General features: G+C 44.8%; 1 protein-coding gene across 4 annotated transcripts in view; it reads left to right on the forward strand.

Annotated features, from left to right (window-relative positions):
- The window catches only part of EFR3B (EFR3 homolog B), a 361,102-nt gene that overhangs the window by 323,917 nt on the left and 22,049 nt on the right, over nucleotides 1-15,136 (forward strand). For all 4 annotated transcript variants that reach the window (XM_073624871.1, XM_073624872.1, XM_073624870.1 and 1 more), the window contains 4 exons: nucleotides 985-1,116; nucleotides 4,301-4,368; nucleotides 13,696-13,823; nucleotides 14,527-14,618. In XM_073624871.1, the coding sequence (XP_073480972.1) occupies nucleotides 985-1,116; nucleotides 4,301-4,368; nucleotides 13,696-13,823; nucleotides 14,527-14,618 (420 nt within the window). The remainder of the gene's footprint in view (nucleotides 1-984; nucleotides 1,117-4,300; nucleotides 4,369-13,695; nucleotides 13,824-14,526; nucleotides 14,619-15,136) is intronic.

A 15,136-nucleotide genomic window follows, 5' to 3' on the forward strand; every position in this document is an offset into this window, starting at 1 on the left:
TATTCTCTAGGGTGTTAGAAGAAAAACCATATATAATGTTTGGGAGTTCTAAGTAATTTTCTAGCAGAAAAACCTGTTTTAAACATGTAAACACCTAAAATCCAAAACGAGGCTGGTCCTTAAGTGGTTAAAATTCGTTATGTATATTGATTCCATTTTCGGGGTGAGCCAGATACCAAGATATTTAATGGCCTTGTCTTCCCATTTAAAGGTGCAATTATGCCGTGTAGTAGATTAGGTTATTTCCTGATAGTGTTCAACGCTTCAGATTTTTTATAGTTTACTTTGAAGTTAGAGAGATAGTTGTATTATGCGAAGATTTTACATAGGTTAGGCAGTGAGATATGTGGTTGAGTGATAAAAAAACAGGAGATCATTGGCATATGCCGCAGATTTATATAATTTGGTTCCTACTTGAAAGCCCTTTATTGACGGATAATTATTTACCGATTTAATTAATGGTTCAAGGGTAAGAATGAAAAATAACGGTGACAGAGGACACCCTTGTCGTGTTCCGTTTTTAATTAACACAATGTCCGATTAACGTACCAGTGACCTTAATTCTCACCTGAATCTACCTATTAGGCATTTTGATATTTACTTAACTCCTCCCAAGAGCCAGCCCACTCCTTGGATCCGAGTTGAGGGGTCTTGAGAGGAGTACTGAGACAGGGTCCTCTTATGTGTATTACTAAATAGAACTCGTGCTAAATGTACCTGGAAGATCACATTCAGGTACCTACACTGCTTGTATTTAAAAAGTACATTTAATTACTATTATTATTATTAATGATTACAGGGCTGCATTAATTTTTGTCTTTGGTACCTGCTGAATGGAGTTCAGTTTTAAAATTGTCCTTTTTTTTTTTTTTACCGAATTCTACTTTTCTTCTTGTATTAAGAAATCAGGACAAAATTATTTTAGTTTGGGAATAAACAATGGCTGTACTTGTGATGTAAGCAAGCTTAATTTTTGTATTATAGGACTTGGCCCTGACTAACGAGGACAACCTTCCAGGATACAATCGATGTGCCCTGCACGCCCTCTGCGCTGCTTATCTGAACCTGATCAGCCAGCTCACCACAGTGCCCGCCTTCTGCCAATATATTCATGAGGTCAGATGTCAGATCACTTCTTTTCCTTCCTACAATGGAAGTCCTTTTTTTCTTACAAAGTGTCACCTCTGTCTCTTTTCCTGTCCATCTAGGAGTTTTGGATGTTGCCACCCACCTTTGTGTGCTCCAGCTCCTCCTGTTACATTCTCTAGAACAGAGGTCACCAACCAGTGGTTTTGGTGGTCCCCAGGGGTTCTGCCACAAATCAACATTGTGGCGGATGTACACCGCCCAATGTTGATTCCAGTCTTGTTCGTAATGCGCGCTGACAGTCAATACAGTCAGCGCGCATTGATACCGATGCCTCCTCTGCAGTTCCAGCTCCTGTGAACTCAGAGGGAGGTGCCGGGGGTGGTGTAGAGAGCATGGCAGCACTGATCACAGACTGTGGGAGGGAGCACAGAGCTTGAGCACATGGCTGGATAAGGAGATGAGATCAAATGATGAGTCTGTGTAAAGCAGCAGTGTGATCCAGGGGGAGGGCAGCAGAAAGCCGGAGCTTTGTGTGTATAAGGCAGCAGTGCGATCCAGGGGGAGGGGTGCAGAGTGCCGGAGCATTGTATGTATAAGGCAGCAGTGTGATCCAGGGGGAGGGGTGCAGAGTGCCGGAGCATTGTATGTATAAGGCAGCAGTGTGATCCAGGGTGAGTGGGGCAGTGAGCTGGAGCATTGTGTGCATAAGGTAGCAGTGTGATCCAGGGGGAGGGGGGCAGAGAGCTGGAGCATTGTGTGTATAAAGCAGTAGTGTGATCCAGGTGGGGGGGGGCAGAGAGCTGGAGCATTGTGTGTATAAGGCAGCAGTGTGATCCAGGGGGAGGGGGGCAGAGAGCCGGAGTATTGTGTGTGTGTATACGGCAGCAGTATGATCCAGGGGGAGGGGGGCAGAGAGCCGGAGTATTGTGTGTGTATAAGGCAGCAGTGTGATCCATGGAGAGGGAGGCAGAGAGCCGGAGCATTGTGTGTATAAGGCAGCAGTGTGATCCAGGTGGAGGGGGGCAGAGAGCCGGAGTATTGTGTGTATAAGGCAGCAGTGTGATCCAGGGAGAGGGGGGCAGAGAGCCGGAGAATTGTGTGTAAAAGGCAGCAATGTGATCCAGGGGGAGGGAGGGCAGAGAGCCGGAGAATTGTGTGTAAAAGGCAGCAATGTGATCCAGGGGGAGGGAGGGCAGAGACCTGAAGCATTGTGTGTATAATGCAGCAGTGTGATCCAGGGAGAGGGGGGCAGAGAGCTGGAGAATTGTGTGTAAAAGGCAGCAATGTGATCCAGGGGGAGGGAGGGCAGAGACCTGAAGCATTGTGTGTATAATGCAGCAGTGTGATCCAGGGGAAGGGAGACAGAGAGCTGGAGCATTGTGTGTATAAGACATGTAAAATTCATGTTAGTGGTCCTCTGGATTCAAAATTGTGAGTTTAGTGGTTTCTGAGGTCTGAAAGGTTGCAACCACTGCTCTATAATATGTATAAAAAATACAAATAAAAATCCAACTGGGTAGTTAGGGCCTTTCATAATGGGCACAGCAGGTGTGCAGAGCTAGGAGCTCAGCACATGGATGGTGGGAACCCCTCATAATGGGCACAGCAGGTGTACAGACCCGGGAACTCAACACAGGGATGATGGGAACCCCTCATAATGGGCACAGCAGGTGTTCAGACTCAGAAACTTAGAGCAAAGATGGTTCCTAGTCTGTACATCTGCTGTGCCCATTATGAGGGGTTCCCACCATTCCTGTACTGAGTTTCCAGTTCCCCAGGAACTCTATTCGGAGCCGCTCCATCCCGTACGTGAATCAAGACAGGAAGACCTAAGGATGAAGATTTAATGCAGGGATCCTCAAACTACGGCCCTCCAGCTGTTGCAGAACTACACATCCCAGGAGGCATTGTAAAACTCTGACATTCACAGACATGACTAGGTATAATGGGAATTGTAGTTCCTGAACACCTGGAGGGCCGCAGTTTGAAGACCCCTGATTTAATGCATGTGATGGACAGTGCTCCCTGTGTGTTGGCTGAGGAGACAGTGCAACCTATGAGCTTTAGGCTGCACCGCCTCCTTCTGCCTCCTCAACCAATAGGTATTTGAGGTTCCCTCATTAGTCCCTCCCTCATGACATCACCCGGGATCTCCTGAGTCCCAGCTTGCTAGTTCACTATGTGGGCAGACCCGGGAGGACACATAGTACAATACAGGACAATCTCTTATTAAGGGGGATAGTGACAACCCTCACATATGTGTATCTTGCTGGGCCCCTTTGCTGACACTATGGGACCCGGTAAAGGAGGGCCACTTGTACCCCTGCAACTACCATTTTCTTTATTTTTAAAGCCCTATTGGACTTTCAATTTAAATCGGCTAAACATATTCCAGATGCATTTTTTTTTAAAAGCAGCCACAGCCCGAGTAGAAAAGCCTGTCCTCTGTCAGCATGCTGCAGACATAAACCCTTGTTCTCTGCGTGTGAGCTGTGGTCTCTCTGCAGAGATACAACATGCCCCATCCTGAGACACAGACTCCTAAAAATGCAAAGCTCACCCTCCTTACTGATTGGAGGGCTCTAGCTTTGACTCTGCAAAGGGACTTCAGAAGTGAGACCACACAGAGAGCAAGGATCCTCGCCCGCAGCATGCTGGCAGGGGACAGGCTTTTCTACTCAGACTGTGGCTGCTTTGTAAAGAAAAACAAATATTAAGACTTTGCACTGCTTTTGTTTTGATGCACCTGGAATGTATTTAGCTGATTTAAATGGAAGGTTCAACTGGGCTGTAAAGGTGAAAGTTCCAGTATCTAGTGAGTCCCTGTCCTGAAACAAGCATGCAGGAAGGGAGTTCAGACCGATCAAACCGATCTAGATGCCTGCTTGATGGTACCCTGTTTCCCCGAAAATAAGACCTAGCGTGATTGTCAGTGATGGCTGCAATATAAGCCCTACCCCCCAAATAAACCCTACCCTGAAAATAAGACCTACAAGGACTTTAACTAGGGCTTATTTGGGGGGTAGGGATTATATTGCAGCCAGCACCGACAATCACGCTAGGTCTTATTTTCGGGGAAACAGGGTAGTGAAGGCAGGATAGGAGTAACAGCCATGGATCCTGTCCCTTTAAAACTAGTTGCACATGTGTTTTTTTTTTTTTTTTTTTTTAATACAATATGTTTGGGAATTAATGTTTTCTCCTGCACTAGGTGATAGAGATGAGGAAGAAAGATGCTCCATATTTACTTCCAGAAGACGTCTTTGAGGAAAAGCCAAGGTGAGGAGCTCTACATAATCCTCATTGTTCTTTGTATTTGCATAGTCACTTTTAAGCTGAGGTACAATGTATGCATTAAGAACCTTCTGTAGGCTCCTCCCCCTCTCCCCGATCGACATGCATTATTTTGTTTGGAAGAAATACCTCTTTTAAAACCTAGTGATGTTATCACGGGGTCTATCTGCTGGTATTTGCTTTATAGTAACTTTAAGTTTAGTGACAGGGACGGCTGGCAAGCTCGTGTAAACATTACAGCACCCTGTCTTCAAGCATTATATGAAAGAACACATCCCTGGCATCCCTTTAGACATGCATGTTCCTCCCTGCTGGCCACTGGGTGTTGCAGACTGTAGCTGTGCAATCAGTTGCTTGATTAGACTCTACTAAGACCCCATACACACTATACAACTTTTGTTGTCAAATTTCCTTTAGATTTACCAAAACCATGTAGTGCAAGGGCCTGCCTGATTGCATACAAGTGAAAACTCTAAAGCCTCGTATGCACGGTACAATTGTTGGACAACCGAGCGTCTGATTTTTGTCTTAAGGGCGTCTACCAGGATCTTGTCTTGCATACTAACGGTACACAATTGTCGTGCCACAAACACGAACGTAGTGACATGCTATGAGGAATTTCAGCTCTTGAGCGCCACCCTTTGGGCCCCTTCTGCTAATTTCATGTTTGGTGAGCATTGATTCCGATCATGCGTGTTTGTACTTTCGACTTTTGTGTGACGGATTTGTGTACTGACCATACGAAAATCTGACATCAATTTATGTCAATTTACTAGCCTGTCATCCAGCATTGGTTGGACAACAGTTATCTAAAGGAGCGTACTAACGGTAAGATTTTAGGACAACAGTCTGTCAACAGACAATCCCCTGACAACAATCGTACCATGTGTACGAGGCTTTAAGGTTTGACCTCATAGTATATGGTTTTGGGAAATGGGAAGGAAAAAATCTATAGAAAATTGTATAGTGTGTATCCAGCTTAAGGCATATATATTTAACCACTTGACCTCCAGAAGATTTACCCCCCCTTCATAACCAGGCCATTTTTTGGGATACGGCACTTCGTTACTTTAACTGACAGTTGCATCATGCGATGCTGTACCCAAATAAAATTTATGTCCTTTTTATTTTTCCCCATAAAATAATACTTTATTTTGGTGGTATTTGATCACCTCTGCGTTTTTTATTTTTTGCACTATAAACAAAAAAAGAGCGAACATTTAAAAAAAAAAAAAAATTGTTTTATTCTTCTATAAAACATATCCAATAAAAAAAATGTAAAGAAAAATCAAATTTCTCCATAAATTTAGGCCAATATGTATTCAACTACATATTTGTGGTAAGAAAAATATCCCAATAAGCATATTGATTGGTTTGCGCAAAAGTTAAAGTGTCTACAAACTCTGGGATATTTCTATTTATTTATTTATTTTTACTAGTAATGGCGGCGATCAGCAACTTATGCCGCGTACACACGGTTGGACTTTTCGACCGGACTGGTCCGACGGACGGACCAAATCCGGCGGACAATCCGATCGTGTGTGGGCTTCACCGGACCTTCAGCAGACTTTTCCATTTACAAATCTGACGGATTTTAGATTTGAAACATGCTTCAAATCTTTACTTTGTAACTCCGCCGGACCCAGAAATCCGCTCGTCTGTGTGCTAGTCCGACAGGCAAAAACCCACGCTAGGGCAGCTATTGGCTACTGGCTATCAACTTCCTCATTTTAGTCCGGTCGTTTGTCATCACGTACCAATCCATCTGACTTTTGTGTGATCGTGTGCAGTTAAGTCCATTCTTTAGAAAGTCCGCCGCAAGTCCGTCGAAAGTCTGTCGGACGGGCTGTCGGACTTTTGTAGCCGAAAAGTCCGACTGTGTGTACGCGGCACTATAGTGGGACTGTGATATTGCGGCAGACGTTTGGACGCTAACTAACACTTGACACTTTTTGGGGACCAGTGACACTAATACAGTGATCTGTGCTAAAAAATATGCACTGTCACTGTACGAATGACACTGGCTGGGATGGGGTTAACATCAGGGGCGGTCAAAGGGTTACCTGTGTGCCTGACCAGTGTTTATATGTATATGTACTGTGGGGGAGGTGCTTTTACTAGGGAAAAACATGGATCCATGTCCCTGCTTTGCAGAGATACAGGATCCATGCCTTCCCTTCTGTCAGAACGGCGATCTGCCTTGTTTACATAGGCAGACCACCATTCTGCCTCTCTGCTGGAGCATCGGCGGGTGCCGGCGGATATCGAGTCTGCAGTACCCGCCGCTGTGATAACAGCGGAAGCGCGCATGTATGCCCCCTTCCCGTAACAGCCAGATCGTGTGTGTGTGTGTATGTATGTATGTATGTATGTATATATATATATATATATATATATATATATATATATGTGTGATCCAGCACAGAAGTGCTGCCCTGTAGCAGTGTAACTGCTATAGAGTGGTCATTAAGTGGTTAAAAGGGATCCTTTTCATATAATGCTCAGGAAGAACATTACAGTGACTGATGACAGCCCTAAAGATCGCACCCAGACATGAGGAAAAGCAAAAATGATTGATGGCAGAGAAAGCTAATAGCTGTGACAGTTGGGCCGATAACAGTGTGGATCAGGAAGAGAGGAGATTGCTGCCCAGACAAGAAATGAAGGTGGGCTGAAGATAGCCGCTGCACCTTCAAAGGTTATACACTGATCAGTAACGTTATGACCACCCACCATAGCCCATCATGGATTCCACTTGACCTCTGAAGGTATGCTGTGGTATCTGGCACCAATTCCTGTAAGTTGAGAGGTGTGGCCTTCATGAATCAGACTTGTTTTTCCAGGACATCCCAGAGATGCTCTATTTGATTGAAATATGGAGAATTTGGAGGCCAAATCAACACCTCGAACTTGTTGTGTTCCTCAAACCATTCTTGAATTCTTCAGACCAGGTCACCTTCTTCCATTGCTCTGTGGTCCAGTTATGATGCTCCCATGACCACTGTAGGTGCTTTTGACTGTGAACACGGGTCAGCATGGACACCCTGACCGGTCTGCAGCTACGTGCCCCATACACAATAAACTGTGAAGCATTGTGTGTTTTGACACCTTTCTATAAGAACCAGCATTAACCATTTTAAGCAATTTCAGCTCCAGTAACTCTTCTATTGGATCGGTCTACACAGGCCAGCCTTCTCTCCCCATGTGACCACTGCAGACCAGGAACATCCAAAAAGAGATGCAGTTTTGGAGTTGCTCTGACCCAGTCGCCTATTCATTACAATTTGGTCTTTGTCAAAGTCACTCAAATCCTTTCTCTTGCCCACTTTTTTTTCCTGCTTTCAACACATCAGCAACTTCAGGGACGACATGCTCAGTTGCTGCCTAATATATCCCACACCTTTCAGATGCCATTGTAATAGGATAATCAATGTTATTCGCATTGCCTGTCAGTGGTCATAATGTTTTTTTGTTTTTCTTTTTAAATACCATACATGTCATACTTACCTCCTCTATGCAAGGGTTTTGCATGAAGCGGCCCAATACTCTTTTTCTGGGGTCCCTCAGCAGCACTCCTGGCTCCTCATCTTCTCGAGTGCCCCCATGGAGAGCTGCTTTCCATGGGGGCACTCATGCGGGCACGCTCCCGAGTCCTGCTGCTGCGTGCATTGACACAGACAGCAGGACTCAGCCCCGCCCCCCGTGTCACTGGATTTGATTGACAGCAGCGGGAGCCAATGACTCCTGCTATCATTCTATCCAATGAGGACTTGAGACAGTGGTTGGAGCTGCTGTGCTCGTCCCTGTCGCTGGAACTATCAGGTTAAGGTAAGTAAAAGGGGGGCTCTGGGGGGCTGCTGCACTACAGAAGGTTTTTCACCTGAATGCTTAGAATGCATTCATGAAGAGTTTTCAGGGATTGCCTGAAAGCAACTAAAGTAGGAGATAGACAGGTTGAGGTAGAGCGTTCCAGAGGGTGGAAGAGGCTCTGGAGATTTCCTGGAGATGAGCACTAGAGGAGGAGACAAGGGAACTTGAGAGTAGGAGGTCTTGAGAGGAACGTAGCGGACAGTTTGGGTGATATTTGGAGACAAGATTGGTGATGTATTTTAGGGCAGAGTTGTGAATTGCTTTGTATGTTGTGGTTAGTATTTTGAATGTAATTTGCTGGGTGATCGGGGGAGCCAATATAGGGATTGGTGGAGAGGGTTGGCAGACACTAAGTGGTTGGTAAGGTGGATAAGTCTGGCAGCAGCATTCATGATAGACTAAAGAGGGGATAGCCTATGGACAGGTAGGCCAGTGAGAAGGGAGTTGCAATAGTCAAGGCGAGAGATAAAGAGGGAGTGAATGAGGAGTTTGGTGGTTTCATTTCTTAAAAAGGGGCGAATTTTAGAGATGTTACGAGGTGAAGTCTACAGGCTTTTCGACAGCATTTGAATTTGGAGCTGAAATGACAGGTCAGTCTAGGATTACACCTAGTACCCTGGCATGAGGGGAGGGATTGATGGTTGCATTATTGATTTTGATGGAAAGGGGGGCGGGGGGGGGGTATTACCAGCTCAGTTTTAGAGAGATTTAGATAAAGGAAGTGGTGCGACATCCATGCTGCTATGTCAGTTAGTAAGTTAGGAGACTGAAGGAGTGAGGTGAGGAGTAGACAGCTAGATTTCTGTGTCATCAGCGTATAGATGGTATTTTAAAGCCTTGGGCAGTTATCAAGTGACCAAAGTAGGAGGTGTAGATAGAGAAGAGAAGGGGTCCTAGAACAGAGCCTTGGGGGACTCCCACAGAAAGGGTCGATGGAGAGGAGGAGACAGAGTTGTAGGTAATACTAAAGGAGCACTGTGATAGGTAGGAGAACCAGGATAGAGCAGAATCTTGGAGGTCAAGGGAAGGGAGTTTATTGAGAAGGAGCTGGTGGTCAACAGTATCAAAGGCCGCAGAGAGGTCAAGCATTAGGTGTATGGAGTAGTGGCCATTGGTTCTAGCAGTTAGTAAATCGTTAGTGAGTTTTAGTAAAGCAGTTTCTGTGGAGTGCTGCGAGCGAAAGCCAGACTGTAAGGGGTCAAGAAGGTTCTTTTCACTGAGGTAGGAGCGTTTGTAGGCCAAGCGTTCTAGAAGTTTAGAGGTGAATGGGAGCAATGAGATGGGTCTTAAGTTGTTCAGGTTGGTGGGGTCCAGTGAGGGCTTTTTAAGTATGGGAGTGATCTGTGCATGTTTTAGAGGGGAGGGGAAGGTGCCACTAGAGAGGGAGAGATTGAAGATGTGGGTGAGGGAGCATAGGATAGAAGAAGAGGGTGGCCATAGAAGTTGTGAGGGAACAGGATCCAAAGGACAATTGGTTGGGTGGGCATCTGAGAAAAGATTTGTACCCTCTTCAGTAGTAGCCAGGTCAAAAGAGAGTGTTGACTGTGCTGTTAGGCAAGGTATGTTGTGAGGGTGTCTTCACGTATTGCATCAATCGTGTCTGTGAAGTGATTGGCAATCTTTTGGGCAGTGAGTGAGTTAGTGGGTAGAGGGGGTGGGCAGAGAGTTAAAGGTTGAGAAGAGCTGACGGGGACTGGATGACAAGGTATTAATGAGAGAGACAAAGTAGGCTATGGGTACTCTTTAAGAAATGAATTGGCTGGCACAGATGCCATTGACGCTTGGATCGTGCCTGCCCCCCTCCCCGATTCAGAAAATAGCTACCATTCTGTCACCTTAAAAAATGGCTGATTTACCCGCCATGACAGCTAGCCATTGGTAATTGTCTCTGTATCATTTTAGTACTGTAGTAGCTTTTCATTTAGAAAATTGACACTATAGAGTGACATCACATCATATCAGAAACAAAAAGCCTGTGTACTAGTAGAGGACAAGCATGTCAATAGCAGACAATTGTATCTTTAGGAAGTGGTAAACAATGACTCATCATCCAGCCACTTATCAGACTTTAGCGCAGCAATGCTCACTTGCATCTAAATGCACTTAGGCTGCTGCCCACTCATGCTCTTTGTCTGCTCTTGCAGCACTTAGATTTTAAACACTTGAGAAACTGACCCCATCAATCTAATGGGTCAGGCTCTGTATTTATTGCTTTGTGTCTCTGCGGCCCAAGATAAGGCAATAATCTCTGCAGAACGTCAATACTCTGCACATTGCACAATACCATCCAGCTGTTATGGGAAGATGTTGACCACCATTTTGTAGAGGCCGTTGACTTGAAGAAGATTAAGTCAGACCAAAGTGAATCTTGAGGGAGGTTTGAGGGCTACCATTGCTGACCTCTTTATGAAAATACTATGTGCCTGGCTGTGTGTAACTTCAGTGTCGCAGACCTAGTACAAGCATACTGCAAAAGCGGCAATTTCAATTCCTTATCTTTATTATTATTCAGGGTGAGCTACTGAGAGAGAATTGAAGCCAAAGCATCAGCGTGACAGATACACATACCAAAAAAGTGTGGCGCAACCATTTGTGACACTTAATCATACCTATCCTTATTGCAAACAACAAAATCGCCTTATTCTCCAAAGTATTTATCTTTAAACATTCAGATGTGTGAATAAAACATAACTTATATGCTAAAACATATACAATAAAACCTTGGATTGCGGGCATAATTCGTTCCGGAAGCATGCTTGTAATCCAAAGCACTTGTACGGTATATCAAAGCGAATTTCCCCATAAGAACTATTAGAAACTCAAATGATTTGTTCCACAACCATTTATTCATAGGTCCTTCAGTTTATAGTCCATGTAAAAAGATTATAGTGATGTGATTGGTTGTGTAACCATAAAATGTCCATTCACAAATGGAAGCCTCCACAAGGGGATTAGAAGCAAAATCCAGCAGGAGCTCCAGAGTATAAAAGAGAAGAGAGGCACTTCTAAATGTAGGAATATGGTTACATTTAATGAAGGCACGATCCGAGCGTCAATGGCATCTGTGCCAGACAATTATCAACTCACATGGTTGATGATTAAAAGAGGCACATCTAAGTATGCAGACATCCGGGGTAAAGTTGACCACATAGACAATCCCCCGCACTGCCGACTCTCATCGCTATCCGTCTGCAATCATGAACGGGAAGACTACCCTGCAGTAGAGTGATCCAAAAGCAAGGCTTGAAGCGCAGCATGGAAGGCAGGGGCGGACTGACAACTCACGGGGCCCCCGGGCAATAGGAGATTATGGGGCCCCCGGGCAATAGGAGAAGATTATGGGGCCCCGGGCAATAGGAGATTTTGGGGCCCCCAGGCAATAGATTATGGGGCCCCCAGGCAATAGATTATGGGGCCACACAGTATACACACACACGCACATACAATATACATACAATATACACACACAGACACACAAAATACACACACAGTATACACACACAGAATACACATACACACACTGAAAAGGTACTGGAGAGGCGGGACAGCTATAATCTTGGGATTTTTAAAAAAACACAGATTTTTACATACTGTCCCTGGTTTTATTGAGGCTGGCAACCCTGATGGGGCCCCTTAGTGGCATGGGGCCCTCAGGCAGTGCCTGAGTGGTCAGTCTGCCCCTGGTGGAAGGGATGACGTTGATGGCGGTGCAGAGGACGGTCTATTCAGACAGCTTTACCCCGGATGCCCTGCATACTTAGATGAGCCTGTTTTAATCATAAACCATGTGAGTTGCTAAATGTTGTACCTTCATTAAATGTAACTGTATTGCTACATTTAGAGGTGCCTCTCTTCTCTTTTATACTCAGTTGTGACATGACGCTACTTGTATATCAAGACATCGCTTGTATATCAAGTCAAAATGTATTAAAAAATGTTGCTTGTCTTGCAAAACACTCTCAAACCAAAGTTTATATATATATATATAATATTGTCAAAAGTATTGGGACATCTGCCTTTACATGCAAATTAACTTAAATGGCATCCCAGTCTTAGTCAGTAGGGTTCAATATTGAGTTGGCCCACCCTTTGCAGCTATAACAGCTTCAACTATTCTAAGAAGGCTGTCCACAAGGTTTAGGAGTGTGTCTATGGGAATGTTTGATCATTCTTCCAGAAGCGCATTTGTGAGGTCAGGCACTGATGTTGGACAAGAAGGCCTGGCCCACAGTCTCCACTCTAATTCATTCTAAAGGTGTTCTATCGGGTGGAGATCAGGACTTGGGTGGAGGGGCAGGCAAAGTGGCTGGATACAACTCTGCAGAAGCTGAAACCAGAAGGTCCATCATCGAAGCGATTGAAGTATAGCAATAGCTATGTTCCCTGCGCACAGTAAAAATGTAAATAAAGAGATACATCCACTAGGTGGCATGCACCCAGTTGGACTTAACCTATAGTAATCAGTTTTATAAATGAATAAGTCCACACTTACAACATGGTCCCTCTTATATCAGATTCCCAATCAGAGTCCCCCTTTACATCAGGTTCCCCATCATAGTTCATCTTTAAATCAGGGTCCCTCTTACATGAGAATCCCCGTCAGACTCCCCCTTTAGTTTATTATTATTATACAGGATTTATATAGCCCCGACAGTTTACACAGCGCTTTACAACATGAGAGTAGACAGTACAATTACAATACAATTTAAAACAGTATGGATCAGAGAGCCCTGCTCATTAGGGCTTACAATCCAAGAAGGAGGGTCAAGAGATACAAGAGGTAATAACTATGTGGGGATGAGCTGATGAAGAAAATAAATGTACAGTTGTTTGGTGGGGGCCAGATAGGCTTCTCTGAAGAGATGAGTTTTCATGGATTGTCTCAAAGTGGACAAAGTAAGAGATAGACGGACAGATTGGGATAGAGAGTTCCAGAAGATGGGAGAGGCTCTGGAGAAGTCCTGGAGGTAGGTGTGGGATGAGGTGACAAGGGAGCTAGTTTTGTCCTCTTGTGAATGCTGAGGCAAGCACATCATTGGTTGCTAGGACATCAGCGGGAGAAGCAGAGACCTAATGCAGCCTCTGCTGACCTGGATCCTCAATTGACACACATTGAGGATACCTCACTGACCCTAGCTGAGGGCCAGATTAAATCCTTCACCATGCCCACCAATCACTGGGGCACACTTTGTCTGGTTCACTCTCCTTAGCCTACAGGAACTGTCCCTACCATGAAAGGGCCCACTGGTTGTTGTTGCCTCTGTGGTCAAAAGTTCCCAGTCCTCCCCTGTACTACTTCTTACTCTGAAATCTAATGAATGGCAGTTCAGACATGGAGGTCAATGTTTTCTGAAGTTTCACTGAAGGCTTTTAGCATTTCATCTGATTGTCCATGCTATGGGTAGAAATGCATAGTGACAATGAGGTCCTTTTGTCCCACAGGTGGTCGAAGAATGTTGATCACATTGACATGGAGCTGCTGTTCCTGCAGAGTAAAGTCAGTGAGATCCTGGGGGGAAGCGGTTATAACTCTGACAGGCTAAGCACACCTTATGTTCCCCAGCTAACAGGTAAGAACACTTTCAGGTGTGGAGAGCCCAATTATTAGAGCAACTGGTCACCTCAAACTTATTTTGTTTATTGTTTATGCAAATTTGTCACTTTATAAATAACACGAGGTAAACCCGTGGCATTTTGTGTACAGAATAATGAGCTTTCAAAAGAGGAAAAGCAGAACAGTTACAGTTTGCTTTCAGACTATCTGTTTTCAAATGAAAGGCTTTGTGCTGCTGTACAGAGCAGAAATGGAGGAGGAAGTCGCTAATCATTTAGCTGTTTGTGTAATCTGACCTCCAGCTCTGTAAACAATGTTGGTATGCTGCCAAAAAGGAAAGGAAAATCACTGTAAGTATTTCAGACAATTTTCCGTTTTCCTGGCGCCAATTCATGGCAGTATACTACCACATGTATTCTGCCATGGATTGGCGCCAGGAAAGGAAAAGTACGGTAAGTATTTGATACAATTTTTCTTTTTTTTTTTTTTTAGCAAAGCAATTAATGTTAGCCTAGTAAATACAAGAAATGGAGCCTAGAGCTCCGTCTGCTGTATGGCCATATTTAATGCATGCAGACGGGTGGACTGACTGTTTAATGGGATGAAGTTTCCAAGGCGTTCCATGTATGTACCTTAAAGCCATTAGTTGCATTGTCTTGGCTGCCATTGAAGAGCGGAGCACCAAGGACAGCAGTAACCAGTTATTCATTGACTTGCAGATGAAGACCGATTGTCGAAAAGAAAGAGTATCGGAGAGACAATATCCCTGCAGGTGGAAGTGGAGTCGCGGAACAGCCCGGAGAAGGAGGAGGTAACGTTGATCTGATTCATTGACCTATTATATTATATAGCCTTTCATAAAGCATGGAATGAAGCTGGCTTAGTGCTGCTGAAAGTTTATGAATAGGCAGTTGGAGAGAACTGCGGGCCATTCACTGGACTCGTGGGGAAAAGGTGAGGGGGGAGTCAGATTATATATGATGAACATCATACATTCATTAACCACATCCCTCCCGGCCTACAGCAAAATGACAGCTGGGCGATGGTCCTCCTGTTCTGACTGGACGCCATATGTCTATCTTCAGAACACGTCATCTGACGTCCTTCAGAACAAGTCACTCATGTGCGCAGACCACATCTCCGATCACACATCCGAAGTGACGTAGGCACTTTACCATGTGATCATCTGTCTAATCACAGCTGATCATAGCATAACTAGCAAGTGCCGGTTATCGGCATTCCTCTATTCACACTGACAGCGCATGAATAGAGGAGAGCCGATAAGGGGCTCTCATGATGGGGGGGGGGGGGGGTCTGCACTGATAATCA

The sequence above is a fragment of the Aquarana catesbeiana genome, linkage group LG04 (assembly GCF_042186555.1).
Source record: "Aquarana catesbeiana isolate 2022-GZ linkage group LG04, ASM4218655v1, whole genome shotgun sequence".
NCBI lineage: Eukaryota > Metazoa > Chordata > Amphibia > Anura > Ranidae > Aquarana > Aquarana catesbeiana.